The 26,306-nt window shown below is 40.3% G+C and overlaps 1 protein-coding gene across 2 annotated transcripts in view; it reads right to left on the bottom strand.

Moving 5' to 3' along the window:
• Positions 1–26,306, bottom strand: part of LOC124290226 — a 51,383-nt gene that overhangs the window by 7,763 nt on the left and 17,314 nt on the right. For both annotated transcript variants that reach the window (XM_046726939.1, XM_046726940.1), the window contains exons 2-5: positions 8,062–8,156; positions 7,724–7,804; positions 1,282–1,357; positions 192–302 (exon numbers count right to left, since the gene is read on the bottom strand). In XM_046726939.1, coding sequence (XP_046582895.1) covers positions 192–302; positions 1,282–1,357; positions 7,724–7,804; positions 8,062–8,133 — 340 coding nt within the window. In that variant the 5' untranslated portion in view covers positions 8,134–8,156. The remainder of the gene's footprint in view (positions 1–191; positions 303–1,281; positions 1,358–7,723; positions 7,805–8,061; positions 8,157–26,306) is intronic.

Here is a 26,306-nt window from a genome sequence, read left to right as displayed (position 1 = left end):
GTCAACCTGACCACCCGATCCCATTAGTCGCCTCTTACGACAAGCATGAGTTACTGAAGGTTCATTCTAACCCGGACCTTCACGTGTTGTTTAAATGAAGGCTACTGCCAGATAACTAGGATATTGCTGACTGGGGCGTTAAACAACAAATACAACTTTCATATTCATCGATTCACCAACGAAGTCCCTACCTCCGATGCAGCTCTCGTCGGAATGCTGCGCGATGAAGGACAGTTCTTCATCCGTGCCCGTGTCTGGTCGCTCCAGCTCGTTCTGGTCATATAGGTAGTCATCATACAAGTCTGCATGAACAATAGAGTTTCAAAATTATTGTCAGACATAACCGGTATTTTGCAAAAGAAATCTGTTTCGAAAAGCTCAGAAAAGGTAGGTTGGTTTAATACGACCGTAATGGAAATTCATGAATGCTTAACTATGGTGACATGGAAGAAAACGTCTGTTCCTTAACTGCTTTTACTAGTATATCTGACATGTAGTAATTGGGTAAAATAACGAGAGAAAAGGGAGACTTAGATTTACGCTTAGTATCTGAAAGAATTACTTTTAATAAAAACAAACAATTTCTTTTAAACTGAAAAGGAGCCCAGTGAGATGGTAGACTCAAAATCTTAGGAAATCTAGACTTGCTTCATTTAGGTCTTTAGTATTGCAGGGAGCGTTGGGCAGTGGCGGAAATAATGTGCTTCAAGGAATGTGACACAGACTAGGTTAGAGTCAGGGACGCTATGACCGAAGTAGTATTGCCTGTTTGACTAGACATATACCCCTACGTATCCTCATTAAGAATACAAACTCCGAGAGATTGTGTTAATATATCATGTTGCATCCAATGCAAACTATTACTTAGTCTCATATGTAGTATTTAGTCTCAGCAGTGAACATCTAGTACTCGTTGTAATAGAGTATAAATATATTAGCCTTGATTGACTGTGAGACACAGAAACAGGTTATGTCCGGGGAAAGCGATGTGGCCATTCTGAGTGAGATAGTTCGACCGTCAAAGTTCAACAGTATTGCAGCGCGTCAGCTTGAAGGAAACAGCCGGAGGGATGCAGGCCCTTGCTTTGGGGAAACCCAAGAACACAAGTTTGGTGCTGACACACCTTGAAACATTATCAGGGGGGACCGGAATCCGAGCCCACTGTCATTGAATCGTGGCACGCCCACGCCTCCCACTGAAGATCGATTTGCGGCGCCAGTGTCACCTATGCTCCTGATCATTATTATAGGTGGCGCTATAGTGAAGGAATCTGTACTTACCATCATTAGAGTCCATCATAGAAGGGGAGGCTTGTTCCCCCGACTCCAACAGACGGAGGTACGCCGGGTAGATCTCCTGAAACAAAACTCCGGCGTTAGGGCAGACAAACATCTAGTCTCTGAAATGAACACATCGTACAGAAAAAACGGGTTCCTAAACTATGATCATAAAATATAATGAAAAGGGCCCAGACACTTTTACGGCATTTCCAGGGGCAATAACATGAAACAGATCACACAAGTCACCCTCCTGTTTCAAAGACTGCAATTAAATAAACAACGGGTCGAATCTTAACCTGAACAATAATTAACAAAATATTGGCATGTTGGGTCACCTTGTGTCTACTGTTGTCGTCACTTTGTCACTCAACTTTCTGTTTATTGTTATCCCCTGTCCGGGTTGCCTATCTCTAATCACCCACACTCCCTAAAACTCCCACCCTCATCACGAACTCTCTAATCCCCGGTGCTGCCTTCGCCATGACAGATGTCATTCGTCAAGACTTCCGTATTCCGACTAAAGGGATCGGGTGGTCAGGCTCGCTGACTGGGTTGACATATGTCCTCGTATCCCAATTGCGTAGATCGATGCTCATGCTGTTCATCACTGGATTGTCTGGTCCAGACTCGACTATTTACAGACCGCCGCCATATAGCTGGATTAGTGCGGAGTGACACATTCACTCACTCACTTCCGTATACAGCAAGAGGAACTCGGGTTGTATCGGAATGACAACAGCTGGTCACGAATGGGTGCACAGAGAATGCTCGTGATTTCACAATTCAACCAGGAATCGAAATATAGTAATGTTAAATATCACGACAGTTTCCAACATAAAACCAACAAAAATAACAATAACTCGTATTCTGTAAACGTTGCTGCAAATGTCAATGTCGTAATATACCGTAATGTCGAAATTTCCCCACACTAGAAATCGCCTTCCATACATACTTTGACATTCTTTTGACGCAGGTTAATATAATGTGTGCCACTGAACTCATATATCGCTTGTATTATTCATCGGAGATCGAATACATTCTTAATTCTCTTGAAGTGAAGCAAAACACTGTCATACATATAATTACGGAATCAACTGAAGTCAAATGTCAGATATTTTTCGCTACATAATTAGAGTAGATAAATCAAGGAACGACATACATCCAACGTTAACTGAGATAACGTACTTCTGTAAAATAAATATGCTTTACGAAAATGAAAACAACTTCGAGCTTAGTAACAACGTTTGATGATTCATTTCAAAGAGAATGTTTGATTAATGTACAGAAGACAGTAGTATTAATTTCAAATTGATTCGTTAAAAAGACTGACAGCTTCGAGTCATTGAAAATAAACTTACATCTTAGTGAACCCATAGCGAAAATCAGTTGAGCGGAAGCCTACCAACCTGGTATAAATTACGTCATTTGGCGGTCTATTTGTCCCATTTGACATGCCGGTTCAAATGAAATGATAATCGTAACAATTTCAAAGGAGTAATTAAACGGAAGTGATTTTCGGTATGTTAACTACTTTAAAAGCATATCAAGAACAAATCAGTTTAAGGGGAAACCTCAATCTCATCAAAGCAACGTTTTAAATCACCAGATGCACCAACTTAACAGATTATTAATATTAAAAACAGTCAATAACCAGATTACCTGCACTGTACACATGCGCATCCTCTTAACTCGGCCAGAGCTCGGTCGAAGTGACACCGAGCTATGATTGACATGAAATGTTCAATGAGATCTCTTCCCGCGATATTGACGAGCCGTCACATACCCTTGGGGCAAGTCACAATTCACAGTATCCTGTACCGTAATAGGTTTGATAACAACCAGGTCCGCCCCTGGGTCGTTGTTGCATGATTGTATACCATGATAGTGTCTAAATGGACGTTTACAAAGACGTTACAATGTTTGAAGCATTATTTGTGTGTCAGCCAATTACAGAACGATATTGGCTATGAAATACTAGATAAAATGATATGAACGTTTGTTGCATTCACTTTATTATTGTTTCTGCTGTTTCTAAATTGAATTTCATAATTAGAACAAAGTTTAACTGATCATTAAAACATTTTTATTTTCAGACGCACATTTTGTGAAAGAGCAATGAGGTCACGCAGCTCTAGCTGCCTTATTGTGCCGATTTCCACAGAAGTGTTGAAATCTCACAGAAATTGTTTTCCAAGCGTTTGCTTTGCGTAAAAAAGTGGGTTAAAGGCGCCTTTCCTCAAAGAATACAACATTGCCGCAATAAACACGATGTCGCCTTACGCACGTTGGGGTTAAGCTGTAACAGCAGCATGAGAAATGGGCGTAGCTTGCCAAGAAATATTCGGTCCACAAAACAGTAAACAGTATCGTATTGTCGTCAATAAATCTAGTTCACTATTTAAAATGGCTCCATTATTGCGAGTTCACTTATGGCTACACCAAACTGTTCAGTAAGTTTAAACCATCACCGCTACCCCTGTCCTGTCCCCACCTCATCCCAACCCACAACCGATGTCGAAGAGACATGTATCTCCTTGCACCCCAACCTTCAGTTTCAAATCGAATAATGGTCTGCAAACATTCTGAAAAGTGAATTCTGTGTGAAATTAAACTCAAATCACTTAAACCATCCCTCTATTTTGTCACAAATTTGACCTCAATTTGAACTGTATTTTTTGTTAACTTATTTTTAATTTTACTGATCTTAATCTCAACTTTATATTTTCAATTTTTCATGTCATGGTAACACAATGGAGACTACGCAAGTCTACGTTAGACTATAATTACACGTTATATCCACACCTCAATAACTTCAGGCTACTCGCCAAGGTTGAAATACGAATCTTTGATAAAAGCTTACATTATCGAATTTCACAGTAAGAAGACATCAATATACCTAACTATGTGGAATTTAATACTAAACGGCAGGTATCTCTGCCACTTATCACAACTGCCTAGAGGCAATCCAACACCATCGACTTGACGGCAACGTTAATGGCTTGAATGTCGCAATAACTGTCTCCTCTCGCCAGTGAACTGTATCAAATATTAAACAAATGGTCATTAGCATTTTCTTAATATGCATTTACTAGTACAGGTTACGAACGTCAAGGCTGTAACTCAAGTCAGCGGAATCTCTTTATAACACTACCTTTCGTCCACAGAATACTGTAGCTATGTAGAGGATGGGGTTTTTTTGGATTATAATTGGAATAGTTAATGAACATAGAATTTCTTTTTATTTAAGTTGTTACAATTTTTACGGGAAAGGATGGTCATCATACGAACCCTAAAGCTTGACATATGTCCTGAATGTTGACAGCTGAAGTAAAACAGTTTTGACAATGATTGAGTGAGTGAGTTTCTTAACGTCTCCTTGAACACTAATCCACTTAAAAGACGCGGAAGGGATCGAGGACAATGTGGGAGAAAACATGGAAGCTTAAACATTTACCACTTTTTAAAACCCACTGATCACGGAGGATCTTGGATTTTAACGCATCATCAAAAGTTTCTGGCATGCAACTCGGTACGGTAATTTGCGGCGCCTTAGGCAAATGGAACACCGTACCGTGTCCCTTGTTTTTCGCAACTTTGATTGTAAGTTGAATAATGGATGAAAGATTAAAGGGACGCAGTAACCACAGATATGATGTTGATAACTCTTGAATGATAATCAAAGCGGAACTGAGATTTGAACCAACGATCCTGAACCGACAAGGGGAGGGAACTCTGAAAGCCCACCCATGATCCCAGTAGTAAGTGTGCCTCTGTATACAGTGTATTGTATACTAGAACACTTTTCCGGCAACCTGTGGCCTTGTGTCCGTTCCAACCTTACAACGAGGTTGTCCTCAGTTCCCAGGTATAGTATTCATGTACACAAGGATAAATATTTAATATTTCTACAAGTAAGGGCAAACATCGTATATTTGTTTAAGTGGGGCTAATACGGTATTACCTTAAGATCCATCCATGTATCAACAGTTGAGTCTAGGGAAAAGGTTTTAAAAAGGGAACTCAGCTTTTGTTAAGGGTCGGGTACCCGTTCCCCTAAATCGACCGTAGCACTTTGACTATCGTAAGTCGATGTTAAAGTATGGCAGTGCATCACCTTGTTGATGGCCACTTATGATCCTTTATATGTTTGTATTAGGTTTCAGTAATGACTTTTACATAGTATTTTATAAAGTTTTTTTCAGGAAAGGAAATTTCAGTATTAGATTTAGTATTAATTGGTTCGAATAGTTCTTGTAGTATTCAGTTCACTTATAAGTCAACATCTGTTGTAAGAGTTATATACTCTGTTTTCACTGTTGGTAAATTGCGTAATGTGAAACAAAGATAGTTTACATAAAATAGAAAGTCAACATCCCACGCAGCTCTAGGTATATTCTCTCTGTACGTCGTGCGTCATTCGTGGAAATTTCATTTCTTGCGCGTGTGTCGTATCTTTAATAACATCACACATAGATCCATATCAAAATATTATTGTCACCCAAATATTCATGAGTTCAATTCCCTGTTGTTTCCTTAAACACAGATATTGCCCCAACTTCATTTCCATTCCCCGACTTCAGTAGCGCCGATAGATCATTGTTAGTATCTGTGTCAGTCGGATTTAGCCATGATCTCTTTCGTACAAATAGCACGTGGCCTCAGTGCTATGAAAATCAATACTTAGATATTATTGAATATCGACCGGGTCCAAAGGAAATTGAAGTTAATATGATCTCGGAATTTCATAAGGGAACTAGGATCACTGTTCTCATGGTAACGTAAGACATCGAAGGAAATTCTAAAATTTCAGGATAGATTTACAGAGAGCGAAAAAATGAAAGTCTCTGAATTTCGCAATTGATAAAGTCATATGTATTTTCAGCATCGTTGTCAGAGTTAAAAGAATTGACGGGAGCGAAGATATATTGGAAATGTTCATTCGTGTCATTCCGAGACGGTTACGGAAAAGAGCGAGCGGTGACGAATGCTGATAACTGTTACTCCCATCAACGTCACAAAAAGGACAAAAAGTGCATCCGGTCATGTCAAAGGCACATCACTCTCAGGTTATAGATTACACTTGCTCTGTGGAGAGGGATCTATTTCCATCGTAGGGTAGATCTACCTCTGAATCATTCAAACGGATATTGCATTTAATAAATACGACCCACTATTGAAAATAAATAACCGATAGGGACGTATAATATTGACATATATTGTACAGTCAAACACCGACGTGTCGAATCTCGATGTGTCGAACTTCCGGTTGTCGAGAAGAAAGAGCCTAGTCCCTGCGTATTCAAGACAGGGTATTCGTTTGCACTTACGTTCGATATTTTGCGGTTATGTCGCACCCCGGATTACTCGAAATATTTACGTAGGTGTTCAATTTCGACATAATGATGTTTGGCTGTGTGCATTATGACATTGCTCAGTTGAAACTACATGTGATAGTTCTTTCCTAAAACAAGACAACAGCATGTTATCCGTTTTAATTAGTCACAAAATGATATTTTAACATCTGAACAATCGATTTACTGGAGCAAAGTGTCTCAAAAGGAGGCCATTTAATACCGTTTTCTTCCTAAATAGGATAATGACTAATTTACTGAGGAGGGGAAGAAAGAATACCGAGTTTGGATATAATATAACTGAAAATTGAAAGAACTGATGTTAAATTGGATTATGTTTATTCACCAATCAATCATTCCTGCAGCAGTCTGTAAAGGGTCTTCTTTGCCTGGATAATTTTGTCTTAGTTGAATTTGGTTCAATGAAGACTAGAGTAAGAAATATAACTGCAACTACTTGACATCTACAATGTTTCAAATGTGTGCCGAAAAAAGCAAATTTATAAATCTACAAAGCTAAGATATCTAAGATACCATTCAGAGCCCCGTTTCACAAAACTCTCGTAAGCCTAAGATCTCGTAACTTTTCTCGTAGCATTCATAGGGCGGTGGGGTAGCCTAGTGGTTAAAGCGTTGGCTTTCATGGGCACAATGTGTGAAGCCCATTCCTGGTGTCCCCCGCCCTGATGTTGCTGGAATTTTGCTAAAAGCGGCGTAAAACCAAACTCAGTCAGTCAGTCAGTCGTAGCATTCATACCTCCTATGTTACAGTATATGAGGTACGAATGCTACGAGAAAAGCTACGAGATCTTAAGCTTACGAGAGCTTTGTGAAACGGGCCCCAGCAGCTTTATCTTTCTTAAAAGTGTTCAGTACTATATATATATTAACTTAATAAATGTTCAGTTAAAAACCAACCTAAAACCCAAAGTGATCAAATCGGCGAAAACTGACACCAGGAAGTGCCAATACAGGACTTTTTGTACCGGACGAAACCAAACCGAACATTGTGATCTCACAGAAAATAATCGTTTACATATTATGTTTAAAACGATATTGATCGTTAATTTTTTTTATAAAATGGTACCCACGTTTTTTACTTTGCTGACAACGGATTCAACCAAGTCGGCAGCAAATCTTCGCATTTCCAGCTCCTCGTCGCCACCTTCAGACTACACGGACGACAGAATAAGGGTAAAATGTATAAATAACAACAACAACAAAATGGACGTCATCACGTCTTGGCTTTGACTCAGGTTCCTGTGTTTTAGTCCACGTGTTTCTGTCTACATGTAACAAAAGTACAAATACGACTAAAAGTCAAGCAAAAAGTGGTATCTGCATAAACATCATATAATTACATTTGTCAAAGTATTAATTGCAATTCCTGTATTCTGATTAGCTGAACTGGTCACGTGCTGTAACATACCGTTCCGTCTACATCTGACTGTGATGTGACTCTTTCTACGGCCTCGTCAATGGCGGCGTTCAGCATCTGCATAAACTCTAACGATTCGCTGCTTCCTGCAAAAACAAGGATTAAATCTTAGCAAAAAACCGGCTTTGCAAAACGAATTTTACGTCTCTGCTTTGACAGCACCGCCAGCAATATCCAAGCCTTATCACAGCGACCTGTAAATAATCTGATCGTCAATAAACCAACTAATAATACGTTGTGTGAGCAGCGTCCGACACGGGGTTTGAAGGTTGACCCAGGAGCTATGGCTAACAGAAACGTCACCCTAAATACCCCAAACATTAGGGCTGAGGTCTCAGAAGGTGGTGTGCAGCTCACACAGGGGGAACACAGTTTGATTGTTGGTAGAAGTTTATATGGGAATCAAACTTTGTAATTGTGGCAGTTTGTAACATAAACAACTGATTATATACACATAAAGTAGTTGTATGTTGGTACAGAGACTCATACCGCCACCATGGAAGAAAAAGTCCTTTGGTTACAAGTCATCTAGTGTTGCAGCTGCCACTAAATGGATCTCGCTGCCAGACTCTCTCAAAGAAGCCCAGTCGTTGGAACAGATCAAGTGTCTCTTAAAGACTCATCTGTTCCGTGTGTATTTTTAAAGTGACCTTGACCTTGTACTGTCATGTTTTTACTTTTCCTTGACCCTTGTATGCGCTATGAGCAGCCCCAGTGGAGTTTAGCGCCATGTAAATGGACATTATATATACTACCCATCAAAAGTTTAGACTCACTTAAAGCACTCACTATATGTTATGTATATGTATGTGGTTACATCGAAGATGAATTGCTCCACCAACTTGGGGGAACCAACTGAAAACCTTATGCAGATGAATTGCACAAGGATGATGCTTCAAATTGCGAAAGGCATGAGCAAATGTCGTGCATGTGAACAGATTCGTTTTGGTGTAAAGTTTTGTTAAGAATTCGCCAATTTTCACAGATTTTAATCATTTACTGAACTCATGACAATAATCTTTTCAATGTTACGAATATGTTTTACAATACACCAGTTCATAACTAAACAGTACCTTTAAACAGTATGGAATATTTTGCAAAAAGCTAGTTTAGAACAGTGGACAAGTAAGTGGCTACATTTACACTAGTGAGTCTAAACTTTTGATGGGTAGTATATTAGTATGTTGGTACGCGCCTAATCGCATAACGTTACTTCCTGCACCTGCTACAAGTCTGTACCAAGTCAGGTTATCTATGTGCATTCATAGTTCGTAGCAGCGAAGAAAAAAAGCTAAAAAAAGCTATTTGTTTAAATTCATTGCCGAGGATTATTTCCTCCATTCACGTACACTCGGCCAGGTTGCAAGAGCCCAGTCCAATATTCATATCACAGTTAATGACACCGTGCAGGGATAGAAATACCTGTTTTTCTAAGTGTGCCTAAGGGCACCAGGCAAAGATTTTAAATCAAGTGTGCCCACTGTGGCACATGTTTTTCAGAAAAATGACTGTAGCGATGATGATGATCATTTGAACCTGTTTTCTGTTATCACTGATATGTCTTCTGTTTGAGATGGTTTTCTTAAACTTCATTTGTTCTACTTTCCCAACACCTTTAATAGCTAAGAATTTTGTGACAGGTTCACTTGTTCAATATATCTTACATACACAATTATCTCTTCAATAACTGAACTATCAGTACTCCCATCACTCTGTTTGTCATTTGCGTAAATGTTTTGGGGATTAAATGACTAGAGGTGAGTTATGTGTCTAAATCTTTAGGCGTGCCTTAAGGGCACCAAGACCTTTTTTTATCCGTGCCATTTCAATATTTACCGTGCCATGGCACGCTAACATATAGGGTATTTCGAACCCTGACACGTATGGTATCTAAAGGCATGATTCAGGTCCGTCAGCATATGACCATAGTCGAGGAATTCAATAAACAAAGTCACCGCGTCTGACCGCCCGATCAATGTATTCGCCACTTACATACAATAGTTAACTTGGGAAATATTCTAACCGTAATTGCTATGGCGATCCAGCCAGTGAAAGCTGGGTGGTTCTTTTCATCAGGGTACGGAACAGCTAATAATGGTCGACAGTGTTGTTTGTCACACATTGCCGATATTGAATCATGACAGAAAGCGAAATTAGAAATCTATAAATCATAAGAGAGTCCACTCAAGCAGGAGAGGCGGTTGGGTAGCCTAGTGGTACAATCGTTCGCTTGTCACGCCGAAGACCCGGGTTCGATTTCCCACATAGGTACAACTACAAGGTGTGACGCCCATTTCGAGTGTCCACTCCTGTGATATTGCTTGAATATTGCTAAAAGCGGCGTAAAACAAAACTCAGTCACTGATGAGAAGGACGGATCGGAATAAAAAAACGCGTCATAATTAACTAAGAAATGAGTCTTCACGAAGGTCTGACGTAAACTGAACAAGCATTTTATCGCTGAGGCAAATACCTACGACGTCATCAACGGTAAGACAATGAACATTCCACATAAAGCCACATCTGAATGACGGCTCAGAAAACAAAGTTTACCCGGTCACAAGCTCCACGTGCACTTATGTCAATGTTATAGGGACTAATTCAGGACAGCCATCGTCCAAATATTTAAAAAGTCCAAAACTATGTACTCAAGACATGTGAGACTTCATTGTAATATATATATGACGCTAAGCTGTATTTTTAATCACTACTGTACATCCTTATCACTACCGCATTGTAAATTGACTTGTCAGCCCATTTAATATTGTATAAGACATTTATAACCTTCATTGGTAATCCCCCCTTGGCTGAGTCTCCCATCACATCAACTGGTCAAGGAAGTGCTATTGTTTTCTGTTTGTCCATTGATGAGTCGTCGCCTGTCCATTGTTGTCAAAAACTGTATATATACTTAGTATGCTTACATGTAGACAGGGAAGGCGAAAGAGTACGAGTCCGGTATTCCGACTGTCTGTAGGGACGACCACGAGCAGGAGAATGCCGCTCGTTGGAAACGCCCTGTGGTTGAGCAGGTACTCCGCTCTCCCACATGTATGTCTTGTGCATTTGTTTGACATGTAACTAAAGAAGTTTGAACTCAACTATGCCTTCGTCTTCATCAACGCACACTTCATCTTAATTATGAGCTAAGTCCCCAGTCGACGTATCCACGCGTTGACATCAACATAATGATATGTTTGGGAAAGGAGGTAACTAACTAAAACTTAAGAAAAGTAGTACGGAATGTGTGCGTGTAAACTGGGGACAAACTTGTTATTCCTTACATTTAAGAGAACTATTGAAAGGATTAAGAACACAGCCAAGGAAAGTATCACTAAATTTGTTGAAGCGGACATTGAAATGTGTCTGTCTTATCACATGGAACAAGTGCACGTAATGGTGCCTCCCAGAAACTAACAATCATGGCTCGTGTAAGGTTTAAAACTAGCAGAACAGGGCTCCTTTCACGAAGCAACCTTTACTAAGATTAACCTTAAATCCCATTCTTTAACTTTGCACTAAGGTTACCTTAGTGACTTACGATCACCTTAGTGCTTTGTGAAAGGAGGCCCAGGGTGCCGTTGTACAAGCGATCGTTGCGCTAAGGTGACCGTAACTCCCATACTTTAACACTGACTTAAGGTAGCCTTAGCGCTAAGGTTGTTTTGAACAACAGCACCCAGGTCGCGAACACATCGCTCCACAACCACCACCGTGTGATATTCATTTGATAATTAATCATCAAAATTGACTGTCCCGAATCGCATCCCTGTCGCAATTGTAGGACGTGGAGTTTCACAACCTATAAAAATGAACACTAGCAAGGTCGCGCTCATGATGTACAGACATCACGACGCGGAAATAGAAATAGACGCGCAGTGCGTAGTCCAAGCTTAAATCAGTTTCATGCATCCTCAAAATCTATAAACCCGTTTTCTTAAAAACCTAAAACAATTTAACAAGATTAATCAGTGTTGCGTCTTCATTCTGACTGAAAGATTTCTTCTTAGGATAGACAGGAGAGTGGAAGGTCAAAGGTATGACGCTTCATACCAAAAAGACTTTAAAAAAATTGCAGTTGCAGGTACCCCGTATTTAAGAGGATAAACAAGTCAGTTACTGTCTGTGGGGGGTATCCGTGTTTAACGGCGGCATGTCATATGTCGCCTCGCTGACACTATAAAACCGACATCATTCGGGACTAGTACAAGCAGTGACAAACACACACTCTCGTGCATGTACGGGGCTATAAAAAGAGCAATGATCTTGGACGCGGCACTGAACCCCATGTCACCTCACTATACCTCCTCATTGACACCAGAGAACATCCGGGTTAGAATTGATCTTCAGTAACCCATGCTTGTCGCAAGAGGCGACTAACGGGATCGGGTAGTCAGACTTGGTTGACACATGTTATCGTATCCCAGTTGCGTAGATTGATGCTCATGCGGTTGATCACTGGATTGGCTGGTCCAGATTTGATTATTTACAGACCGCCGCCATAAAGCTGGAATATTGCTGAGTGCGGCGTAAAACAACAAACCAAACCTTAATCTCTTCAGTGAACACTCTTAACTCGCTTTTTCTTGTAATATGCTTGCCACATGACGTCATCTTGCTAAGCAATTTAAACCTAATTTTTTGTCAGATTATCGTGTATAAGCTAATCTTGGAATATTACTTACTGCCAGGCAAAATGAAAAACACGAGTAATTATTACCTGCAGACACACGGCGATTTCCTGAGAGTGCACAGTCGACATCACCAACAAAGCCTCACGACATGTATGGGTAATTCCTGTCCGAGTGTGCACAAAATTGTACATTTTCAATGTAAGATATTAAACCTTCAAATTGTCACAAAAACAATCATTTATATATTTTGTCTCAATCTGCTGGCCTCCTTTCGCTAAAACGAACACCATAAAGCGAGGAATATCAAAAGCGCTCGGATCAATCGACGTTATTAATGTACAAGTTGAAGGCACCGTAAGCAAATCTGCCGAAATATTGATCACCGCAAAGTCAGTAATTGGCATGTTAGTTACGACTCAAAGTTGTCGAGGACAGCCCTGCAGGCACGCAGATATAAAAAGACGGGGAAAGTGATGGTTTGGAGCGTAAACTAATGCATAATGACTAATATTTCAGCAGTGGCCCTAATGAAGGGTACTTAGCATTACACGAACACACAATGTACGGACCCCATAAGAAAGAAAACGATGGTTTCACCGGTGTCATAGAAGGTTCTAATGGGACGCTAAAAGCGCATTGCGATTTGCTTCCGAATGATGAGGAATCTCGGACTAACACGAAAATCTGAATCGAAAGTCCATCACTCAATAAAAAAAGCGAGTCTAAAAAACCTATGGCCTGTGAAGTAGGTTCAATGTGCTGCTTTGTATGGTAAAATTTTTCCCATCGCCACAGACCCGTGAGTGACAAAAAGAGGTGAAAAATTCCATTGGGTATTTTAAACCATTTTTTCAGTCCGGGACAAGCCAAATATTTTTCGAGTTGTCAATAGCTGGAGCCAAGCAGAATGCCACTGTGAAGAAAAAAGGGTCCTGCCTACATCATGACGTTACGAAACATAAATGTTATACAGCCATAAATGAGGTTTTGTTGAATTTCAAGGGTCTTAGAAGCTCGACCCGAGATAATTCCGTGTTACAATAGGCCATCAACAACCTTTTCTGCTTCATAACATGTGTTTGTACCCTCACGACTCAGGTTGCTGTTCAAAGTAGCGATCACTGAGTTGTCTGGTCCAGAATGTTTGCGATATTGTTGAGTGTGGCGTTAAACAAACGGAGACGTTCACTTTGATGACACCCATGAATAATGGCACGGCTTAAAGTCTTTCAGACCAACGATAATATTACATTGGCAGTAAAGGGACAAAACCCTGCACAGCGAGTGATAGAGGGTCTCTATGAGCGAGTTGGGCATCTCCGTTGTGGAGGAAACGAGAGCATTATGCAGGTCGAAGGCGTTAATTAAAACCAACCGTTTCCATAGTCAAGAGAAATGTGTCAGCATTGCCCATTATACGACTGTCATAAGCATGTGTTTATGTCTAACTACCAAGTGACGAAACCATGATTGTGTTCGCGAAATGGAGAACATATCTTGGCCTTCAAACGAGAACGAACGGTGGTCACAAACAGCGATCAGTCTTGAGAAAGGGACGCAACTCTGTACAGCGGGTGACGACATCTCAGACCATGCTTGCTGATGGAGATTCTCCCAGATATGTAGTAAATGTCATGGGATGTGCTACACAAACCCATCCAGTTGTGGGGTTCACAATTCCATGTTTTATCTGCGGACCTAACGAGGCGGAAGGATATCTCGGGCATAATTTCCGGTTCAACGCCATCTTGCCATACATTCTGCTCGGCCATCAACTTATGACGAGTTTACTTCAAACTGCAGCACATCGCAATCAATAACATCGAACGACTATGGCCCCCGCGGGGGTAATACAATGCGTGGCGTTTGATGATTTTTTGGGTAACTGTTCTTCAGCTGTGAAATTGTTCTATCTGGTCGCACAGATACCGGGACTGCCTTTTCAAAGGACGGCAATTGTGATATGGGTGTAGTTTAAACGAATAAATTTGACAAATCATAACCTAGTGGTTATTGGTAGTCAGTTAGTAAACAGCAAAATCCTACATACTGGAATATGTTTCCGTGGTACCAAGGGTGTTAAAGTAGGGGAGTCTTTGCAAATTCAAACTCTTAGACAAGCCTAACTGTAAGTGCGTGGCCCACTGCTGTCAATGATATCTACGTAAGTCAACCATTTGCACGTGTTAAACAGTGAACATGTTTAAAAGGACTCTAAGAAATCTTTATGAGTGTTATGGGTTCTGATGCATGCTTGAATGTGTAATATACACGTTTACCTATTGATGAGTATATTTGGTGCAATTAAACTTACTTGACCATCTGATCCATAACGTCATCCTGTAGACCAGCGTAGTTTGCTGGCGACCTTTTCTGACCCAGAATTCTCAAGGGCTCCATTTGCTATGCACATTCAATTTTGTTTTTAAAAAAGATAGGGGATTTCGTCTCACAAATTCCTCACACCTTTTAGAAAACACAAATAATCGTTTTCGAAGATTACAAAAGGAGGACATGTACTTTCTGCACGCAAATTGTGTGTTTCGAATTTGATCAATAGCTAGCACGGCAGCTGTATTAAGTATTTCACAGCAAAAGTTTAGGAAAGGAAAAATTCTGGTCTTGTTCAGGAATTTAATCTGTTTAATCACTGAAGGGGGGCAAAACATAACTTGCTCACGTTTCGGGCAAGTAATTGATTTAGCGGTGCGACCACCTCTCAATAACTCTCAGTACGAGCTTGACTGGCTGTCGGTTTCATCATGTCGAGTTTGACGAGTGACGTTATTATCAAACCGAAATAGCCCTCTGTTGGTACCACCAGCAACGTTACATCAGGTATATCAAAGACGCCCCTTCTCTGATCTGTAAGTGGTTTCTGGGCAAAATAACGTCACCAAAAATATTTTAAAAAACCACAATATTTAAAGTCCCTGGAGACTTCCTAACTCGTTTTAGATAAAACCATCTGAGATCGATTACAAAATCAAAAAATTTCTTCGGGTACCATCTGCGTATAAAAGCTCGGGAATTTCTTTTCAGTTAAGAATCAAACTGTCAACCCAACTTTTGACAGTCTGCCTTTGTCCTTTCCGAACGAAGATGAGATTTTTGTAAACTGACATGTGTTACTCAGTTATTCAACTATGAAAGGAACATAGTATTTACATACAAAGAGTGTCCATACAATTCTTTTCATTCACTTCAATATGTTCCTATATGTTTTTTTGTAACGGGGTACTGGCCTGAAATAGATTGACCATGGGGATTCAACAATTCCATCAACACGTAACACCCTTAAGAAGTGTCACATCAAAGTTGCAGTCTAAGTAAACATTGGCTCAGTATTAGTCGTTACACTGCCGTACTGAGTCTAACAAAACCTTGTAGAAGGTCGCGTCAGCTAACCTTTTGAATTGATCAATCAGAACATAGCTTACCAAATCGCGAAAGATAACATTCGCACATACCGTCTGATCTCTTACCTCGAAAACGTTTGTACTCGAACGATTCCGAATGCTTTTTTCACGATTGCTTTCGAGTGAAACGCGAGGAGGACGCCATTATTCACACAACACTGAGTAAACAGTCGATGAAAATAGCGTTAACTTGTCAATATTCCTGAATGTCATCTTGCGGAAATATCAGCTGATAGTAACCATGTTATCAGAAACCCCTAAGCATACATACTGCAGGTCAAATATCTGTGTTTTGTGTCAATTTCATCTTGCGTCGCCATTTTGTAAGTCCCGCCGAACCCTAAATTGTAGCCGTTGTCTGATCTGTTAAATCCGTTCGGCCGTTTCGCGTTTCATTGGACGGTCATAGGTCGCTCATAGGTTAGCTTACGCGACCTTCTACTAAGGTTTGTGTAACGAATAATACTGAGCCTCAGTTTACTTAGACTGACCAAAATTGCCTTTATAAATCAGACGGTCTGAGAATGACTTAACCCGACGGAAACGAATCGCAAGAACACACCAAGAAATTACATTCGTCACCACTCGCCCCTTTCCGTAATCCGCAATCACCATATATAGCCCGACGTGTTCCGGAATGACACGAGTTCTTCAGAATGCAAGAAACGAGTCAAGTCGGAAAGTAGAACCCGTGGCTGTGATTCTATTTCAATTGACTTTGAGACACCATTCCACCGAAGTCAAAGACAACATCAAAGAGAATACCTATCCTGCGTCTACAAAACCGAAAACAAGATGTTCTGGAAATATCCTCATCACCTTCAACAATTGGAACTTGACAAAAAGGAGCACAGGTTTAAACACTGACGTAAGTTTCTTGATGAGGTGCATGGGAAAACAGCCAGAATATCGTCATTGATTGATTTCTGACCTTTTGTGCGTACTCAGATGTCTCCGCCGTAATGGGGGGTCGTGTTCGATGGCCAAAGAACGAGACGCGCAGCTGGTTTGAAGTTGGTTCGAAACGAGGCTAAGGCTGGATTATTGCGTTGGCTGATAACAATCCCGCCATTCAACCACGCCCTCGGGCCCTGTAGCAATGTGCAAAGGACTCTGCTAAAAGTTAACTGACCATACATCTTGGTCTGATTTTTATTTCCGAAAGGAAGAGACCAAGCTACTTCAGGAGACACCATTGCCAAACATCGTTCACGGAGCTATAAGTTGGGATATTTCGGTGAACCGTCTAAAATACGTTTTGTCCAAAAGCGCTTGCATGACGTTCTGAATCTTTTACATACCCTTTTCATGACACAGACCGTTTTAATCTAACTCCAAAAGTCACTATTGAAAATTCCGCACCGTTACTGTAACCTGAGTATCATTCCGCGCAAGGGCCTTATCACACATGTATACGCACTCCTCCTCCTGACGTCATCAATCAAGTGCCAAGTTCTCATCATAAAAGCAATAAAAGAATAATATTTGACACAAAACAACTTTCATTCAGTAACAATAATATTTCAAACAATTCATTTGGGACACCCTTCAGAGATCGCAACGTTTTCAAATGTTTTAGAAAAATATTGTTTTAACCTGACTGGTTCTCACTAAATGTACACAGGTACACGGAAGGATCCAAGTACTGCCGAACATTGGAAACAGTAGATTTGGCAGCCGTGCAATACGGAATACAGGAATTCGCCTGAGCCCGTTGTATTGCACGGCTGTGTTGTTGTCGTAAGATTAAATGAGTATGTAATGAATATATATTACCTAATATGGAATAAATCGAGAATACTACACGAGGTCTCATTACATACGAATTATACGAAACGAGTGTCCTTCCTGTGGTATCTGACCGAGCGAAAGCGAGGTCAGATAACATAGGAAGGCCACGAGTTTCGTATAATTCGTATGTAATGAGACCGAGTGTGGTATTTTATTTATTACCCACGTCTTACATGCATTAAACTGACAAAATAGCGTATTTTTGTTAATATTTTGGTTTCAAACCGAAACCGGTTTCATAAAGGGGTTGCGGAAGAGTTTTGTACTGTAGTACAATATTTGCATGACGTCACACCAAAATGACGTCACTGCCTTGGTAACTGACGTCACGATGCATGTCAGTTGTCATCGCCTCGAACAGCCTCCTACAGTAAACTACTCCGTAGCACCCCGTTTCTTGGTTTGCAGTTGCTTCATTCGGCTAACATCACTGGTGGAAACATTGCGTTTATGTTTTTCGACGGATATAATGTCTCAGTTCGACTCACAATTAAACAGCGACACGGCAACGTTCTCGATGCTTACATTCCCACAATGCATTTAAGTTGTAGAATGAATGAATTCACGTGTTTGTTATGAATGAAAATATAGTTACGTCAGAATGTGACCTAATTGAGAGGTCATCGGTTATCCAATCAAATCGTTAGAATCTCAGGTCAAGTCGTTACGACACTGGTCAACGCGATACGACACACGTGTGACGTACGAGATTAGTATGCAACTACCCATACGTTGACCACGTGGGTAATAATATCTTTTCTGAACGAACTAATTCTAAAATGAGGATGGTGCACAGAGCGACTTATAAAAACATTATAACATTATAATTTAATTTGATTATGGACCCGCAATACAGGTATTGACCGAATTCGCCAGTCTATAATTGTTTTATTATGTAAAATCCAAAACATGTCCATTTAGTCAAGAAAAGTAATATTATTTTCACTACAAACCAATAACGTTATGTCAACAATACTGTGACATGTAAACAAAAGCTTGACGTCATAGTAACTCAGGTCAATATGACTTTTGGTCGGACCTGGATTGGAGTCAATATGCCATAAAAACAGGTATTCACCAGTCATCACCAGTCTATAACTGTATTATTATCCCATGACTTACGATAGGTGTAACGTTACGATCGTTTTGTGGAACTGAGCTTCTAGTGCCTCACTGCATCAGGAGGCCCATGAAAAATGCTTGAATTATCAGCCACCGGATTATCATGACTCGATCTCTGTGTGAACTGGGAACTTTTTAAAGCTGCAAAAGAATTCTGAATGAACGTAATTTTACAATTTCTTTACCGGTTAACGAGACCTGAGACCGGTTAACGTACTGCGAGAGTTTCGTTTATCACCCTGATAAACGAAACTCTCGCAGTTACCACCAGTTGCAAATGTCAATATCAAACTTCATTATATTTTTTTCATTTTGACGAGAAATAAAACATTTTAATAATACATGAGTCGAAAATACAGAAATCTTGTTTTAATACCCCCACAGCGCCCAATGAGATGTAGAAAGTGAGGGAGAAACACATAAATCGTTGAAATTGTTGATGCAAGTTCTATTTACGAGCATCTATCATTCCTCTGTAAAAACCAGCTTGGAAAGTCAACATAATGCTTAACAAGCACGTTTCGTCCAACTACACCGATCAATCAAGACCGGCCTCTTCACAACACCGATAAATGGGAGTCTGTAGAAAGGGAAAATGCTAAATTAAAACAAGTTTCTGGAGTTTTCCATCGAATTCTGACCAAATTAGGAATTTGACAAATAGAGATTACTACACGAGCAAGTGTGTCATTCGACTTATACGAAATGAGTGTGAAATTTTGTATCGCCCGAGCGAGAGTTTCGTATACGTCGGGCGGCACACTTGCGAGTATAATAATTTCTTTATTATCCATTTTATTCATGTACATTTGTGCAGTAAAACACGGTAAGCAAGTGTGACGGCCCTCTTCATTGACGTCACGTTTAATTGTTTAATGACGTCACAGACGACGAAATAAAGAAACAATGGTTGCTAGGCAAAAGTGATATGTGCACATGTGCACATAATTATGATATATCAACACTCGTTATGTTTCACCATATGGATAATAACACAGAGAAATAATGACCTCCCTGTGTCTTGGTTTTATATGTGTCAACAATCCTCTAAAAGTAACAAACTCGTCGTGAGTGTAGAACGAACAGCTAAATCGCCTCGGTCTCAGGTGTTAGTGACATAATTTGAGAGTGAAATCCTGGTAATTCTTGAGATGACAATGGTAACTGGAAGTAAACATACACCATTTCATTGTTCTCACCTAACGGAGGCCAATATTTAAGAAGTAAACAACCTAAGGAAGTATTTCTATCGTGCATAACAACACTGTTAAAAGAATTAACTGCGAAGGAAGTTTCATATGTGAGACATATAATCATTGCCATCAAGGATGTTAATAATATTTACAAACTATAAAAATATTAACAGTATTTCAAAATGGGGGCTCCGTGAATACAATCCAATCTCAGTAATGCCTCACAAGCCCATTTAATGAACAAGGGGTTGTTTGACATTTCCTGCATTTTCTCACAAACGTCAGAAAAATGAAAAATGAATACACGTGCGTGTGTGCGCGTGCGTATGTGTGTGTGTGTGTGTCTGTGTCTGTGTTCCTTATATTCTCAGACGCACTCTTTACCTCAATATACATAATGTTGTGAGCGTGTTCAAATCTCCAGGAACTTCTTGATGGACGCCTCGGTCTTCTTGGACTTCAGATTTATCGCGTAGCTATCTTACACCGCATGGATCCTATCCTTCACATGTAGCTAATCCAAAACAATGAGATGTCCATGCTATATCCTGTACCGGCATGTTATTCCACAAGACAAGTGCCTTTGTCACGATATTTGGCAATGAACTACTGATATGTATCTCCATGTATTAATTCCCCCCAACACTAACATGGCTGACGGCGTTTCATGTTTATCCTTGGTTTCCACAAGGACATTTATTAACTATGAAGGTCATATTTCGTGCTGTCGCTATCGATCACTGTGAATTAATCCGGAATCACAAATTTGCGGATTCCTGTTAATCGAGTTAATGACCGTCAGCTTAGATGATGAGAGATGCCGCTTACGGCTCACTGTACCAATTGACTTAATGCGTGAAAACTGTTTGTCGGAAACATGGCATGAAACTGGTATGGGACGTGCACTGATAAACGAGGGAAAGTCAGAAATTTTGTTTATTTGTTGATTTATACTGCAGCCTGAAACATCCAGCTATGTGACGGGTGTCTGTAAACAATCGATCTATCAAAAGACAAATCATCCGATCAAATTGATCAACTCTCAGTCCTGGCCTTTTTATCAAAAATAGATTAAATATGTGGGATATACGTTATTCTGAAAGCTATGGACATACTTAGACTGTATGTTGTCGAATGTTGCACATTTAACTGAGCAAAGCCTAATTAGTATTTTAAGACTAACAATGCTTTCAAATACTGGAGTGTTGCGCCATGACTCTGGGCAAACGTGGATTCCAAACAAGCACAAACTACGTGCGGTAATATGTTAAGCTTGTGATAGGCGTTAATATGTTTCTGAGAAAGCCAAAATCCATATCTCAGACACATTCCTTCAGCCTACTACACAGCAGGGTCAAAGCTTGTCGATATTCCCCAATAACAAGTACGGTATGACAGATGATGTGTGTAAATCATAGTCCTTCTCAATCCGGTAGCGATTTCAGCCGCAATAAGAATTCAAGGATCAGTATCAGCTCTTGACGGGTGACTCGATTAAAGAAAACGATCAGACACAGCGCGTATGGAATCGGCAAGCTCACAATTACGGTAATTGGCCTGTCAAAGAAGCCATCATATACCCAGAAGTGGTTGTCAGTCACGTATTAAAGCAAAAAGTAACGGTCAGAGGTTTAACGTACACAGAAACGTGAGAGGTTAAATGGACAAGGTCGTGGCCTCACAAACAAAATAGTTCACACTTCAATTTCAAAGTAATCTCGGATGGCTGCCATACAAATGGCCCAGTCTATTCTCATCTGAACCACAGGCGCGTTTACCTCGGTCTCCATCTTGTACTTCTTTGGTGACATGGCCTTAGTTCTCAAAACTGTTTTTGTCCATCTATCTCCCTGTCCCCTTCACAGTTTCCCTCACTCCTATCTCATCATCTAACTAGGTACTGCTTCTCGAAAACAGTCTGTAATTTGGTGTTATGTCTTTACAAGAACATTTATTGAAAAATATATCTACACGAAGCAACATCTGTGAGACCACGAACTTTTCGATTTAGCCTCGTGGGGCATGGCGTGTCACGGATCGTGCCGAACAAATGTCTGTTTTTTTGTCCGATATTTGGGTCCTGTACTCACTTTATTCTTAATTCTAAATAGTTAGTATGTGTACATTTTAGCATCTCTTTCACTTTGTATGTGAGTTTGTGGGTTTAGTTTTATGCCGCTTTTAGCAATATTCCCCCAATATCACGATAGGGAACACCGGAAAGGTACTTCAAACATTGTACCCATGTGGGGAATCGAACCCGGACCTTCGAACGCTTGAACCACTAGACTACTCCACCGCACCCACGATGTATTATTGTCTAACAAGACTCTGCTCGATAGTTTCGCGAACACCTTACGCCCATTCTTTCTGCAATGCGAAAGTCCCAAATGAAGCAAGTCAAGATTTTCTCTGGTTCAATCTCCCATCTCTTGGACTTGGAATTATTTGAAAGATTTGGTAACTTGATGCTTCAACAGAAAATGTGACAATGATATGAAACGCGCTTGACCAGATTCTAACGTTTCATTTTTCCAGATCAGTTTTACACACTATGTGGCAGAAATGACAAATGTATCTAACACATGCTTAATGTTTCTCAAGATATCTAATACATCTTCAAACGCCTTCCATCTGACAAGAAGCTCGTGTACTTGATAACTGTAATTGTAATTGACGAGGAAATGGCCTGACGTCACCATGCACACCCGATGACATGGACAACTGTCACTCATATCACGAAATCAAACAAACATGATTGAATCTTTCATTCAATCAATCACGCTTCAGACATTAGCAAAACATGACAGTCAGAGACTATTTAACTTCTGCATGGACCAAATCAGCGTGGTGTATTTTGGTAAAGATGGAGTCTAGGATTCTCATTCTAGATGTAAACAATCCTCTTAGACAGTCTATTTGCAATGAACTCAGATGCATTAAGATTAACAGTATATCCATTTCGTGGGTAGTTCGGGGTGAGTGGATTGCAGGGGTTGGGGTGGCTTTTGTCTATTTTGTTGGCTTGTTGTTTTTACGGGGTTTTCGGATTTATTTATTTTCACTTATTTTATTTTATGTTATCTTACTTTTTCTTTATTTTTGTATTATTTCTTTCTTTTTTTTAACTATGTTCGTGTGTTTGGTTTTAACTATATTCAACCCATATAACGGCTGCCTATAGATAATAGAATCTGGACCAGACACACCGGTGATTAATGTAATGAGCACATCTCCACACCGCCGGGGTACGACGCGGAATCACCAAAGTCTCAGAGTCTGGTTATATTCCACTGCAAAATGTTGAAAAGCAGGGACATGTTTGTCCATGTGGCAACCAGGGGTTCAGTCGCCTCTAACACATGCATAGGTTACAGGGCATCTACTCCAAACTGGAATGCCCACTGGGTCGGATGACGCTAACGAAAACTCCATGACGCATGGCGGCTGTTGTCAAGGATATACGCCCACGAAAGAAAACATTCGTTATATCCTAAGAAAGAACGTAGTATGTCTAGCAGGTGAGAAAAAATAGCCGGTCATTAAGTATTTACAGACGAACAGCTATTTTCCCGAAACAGAAAAAATCCATGTTAGACACAGACACGAGTGAGATAATAATTATAGGTTTAGTTTTACCTATGTGGTGCACGACTCAGCCTCATGTGTCAAATGGTGCCAGGGTCTCCAGGAAACCAGATAAACTGGACAAATAAAACGAGAACTACATTTTACCGAGACTTGGGGATAATAGAAACATATTACGACCTGCAAACTTGAAGTTGTCAATTTGAAAAAACCTTGGACGCCATTCCCCACAGATTTCCTTCGATTTTTCGAAAAGGAACCAGATAAAGAAACGGAAAGAGAATGGAATTAAATGGTAAGCGTGATGGGTTGACTATTCCCACTTTGTATAAACACCAGTGTTGGAACGGTCTTCCCCCTTGAACTCAGTACTTCTCCAGCCTATTCCACCTTCAGATATACCTCTTCCATTAAGCCTTCGACTGAGCTTGTCTCCCTGGTTGCGCTTTGAACATGACTATTTCAACAGTCCATTTGATTTCATTTCAGAACAATGAACTTCACAAAATCTAATTATTGCAACCAACCAAATTTTGCACAGTCACATGAAATCGACAGACCAACTCTGATGATTTGTCTCATAATTTTGGACACCCGAATAAAAAAGTGGCTCAACAAACGACCATTATTTTGTCACTTTTCGCTATATTTTCCGAGGGGGACCACTTGCTGGTAGAACAGCCAGGTAATCAACAAGCGTGTGCTGTGAAATTTCAATTTCACACGTGCAACTCGCACACCTGGCTGACCTGATGATAGCATCCATACACACACGACCATACAAATCGGTCGAAGATTCCCATTGCACTTTAACTCACCTATTTAACTTTATAAGTCTGCAGATTAAGCTTTGGCTTACTTGAGTGTCACCAATACGGGCATAAGCACTTTACAGTCGACATCGCCAACAAATACAGACGGACGCTTTAAGGTTTAGCTGCCACTTTCAACCAATGAGTGGCCAAGTCATGAGGTTCAAGGGGTGTAAGAGCATCAACCAAAATCCGCTCAGGTAGCATCGAACAAACGGCCATATAGATGTGGCTGTCAGCTCTACACATCACTTTAATGGCAGGCAGTGGTAAGGTTCGCACAAAGTTACACGGGAAAAGTTCATTTGACCATCCGTGAGATATTAAAACGTTCCAACTGACTGACTGACTGAGTTTGGTTTTACGCCGCTTTTAGCAATATTCCAGCTACATCACGGCGGGGGACACCAGAAATGGGCTTTAAAAAGCCTTCTAAACCACACTCAATTGTGTGCTCAGAGGTATAGTTGATGATGGTCCGACCCGGTCCAGTAGTACGTATACAGCCGCTGATTCTGTCTGTTAATCAACAAACGAACGTCTGACGATGTAAAGATATTAACTACACCTAACAACCCAGACGAATTTAAATTTTTCTATTCATACACAAATACATCTTTTGTAAAAACAACATTTGCAATATGCAATCTGGCCGGCGAGCAACACTGCACCTACATCATTGCAACAGCTGTGAGGACGATGAGGACGGTATCTCAATCCAGTCAGCCTCACCAATCATGTCAATCAGGTTATTCGGTTGTCACTAGTGGAATAAGCATGATCGTTTCAACCATCTTACATGCTGGAACACTGAAAGAGACAACCGTCAGTCTCCATCGACCTGAAAAAAGGAATATGTTTCCTGCGGGTTTCTAGCATAGTTGATGAACTGGAAATTATTTTTTTCATATTCACTTAATCCCCAACACGGGCAGATCATGAACTATCAAATCCATCAATCGCCTCAATCATATAAAGGCCATGTGATGATGTAACAATACAAACGGAACAGGCTGTCTGCATGTGGTATTTGAAACAAACATAAATTTTTAACCAGCACAGTTGTGCCCTCGTTTGATGCACTAACAAGTCGTTTCGAAGAGATTTTTTGTTTTGTGCCATTCAAAGAAATCTGAAGCCAAAGGGGCTTTTCTGCTATATGACCTGAATTTCAATACAGTTTCAAAGGAAAACGAAATATAATTTGTTTCTTTTTTGTTGTCGATGATGTGATACTCTATTGTGGTATAAATGCATTGACATATTAATGACTGAACGTTGAGTTGAGGAAAATTCACAGTCACATGCTGGAGTAAACAGTTGTAAATAAATCATCTCACTGGGATGTTTTGGTCTCAGAGAATTTTCAGGCAATACCAAACTTAACACCCGCCAAAAAAGCCTCTCATTTGTATCATACACTTGTGTGAAAGCGACCTCCAGGTCCCTGATTTGCTACACCGTCATAATGAACTGAAGTCAGGTCCTGCTTTCCTCGCTGTAATTTAGTTGTGCACCGGTCGAACTACGTCTATGTGAAAACTGGTTTTAGAGTGTTATTAAATGGTGCCAGGTCTTTCACTACATATTCACTAAATAATTCACAGGATGACGAGCCACGAGTATTAAAAGCAGAAGGCCATATGACGTCACCAATGTCCAAGGTGTTATGTAGTC

The sequence above is a fragment of the Haliotis rubra genome, unplaced genomic scaffold (genome assembly GCF_003918875.1).
Source record: "Haliotis rubra isolate DU_JTF1 unplaced genomic scaffold, ASM391887v1 Scf46, whole genome shotgun sequence".
In the NCBI taxonomy this organism is placed as follows: domain Eukaryota; kingdom Metazoa; phylum Mollusca; class Gastropoda; order Lepetellida; family Haliotidae; genus Haliotis; species Haliotis rubra.
This window is presented reverse-complemented; position numbering and strand designations above follow the sequence as displayed.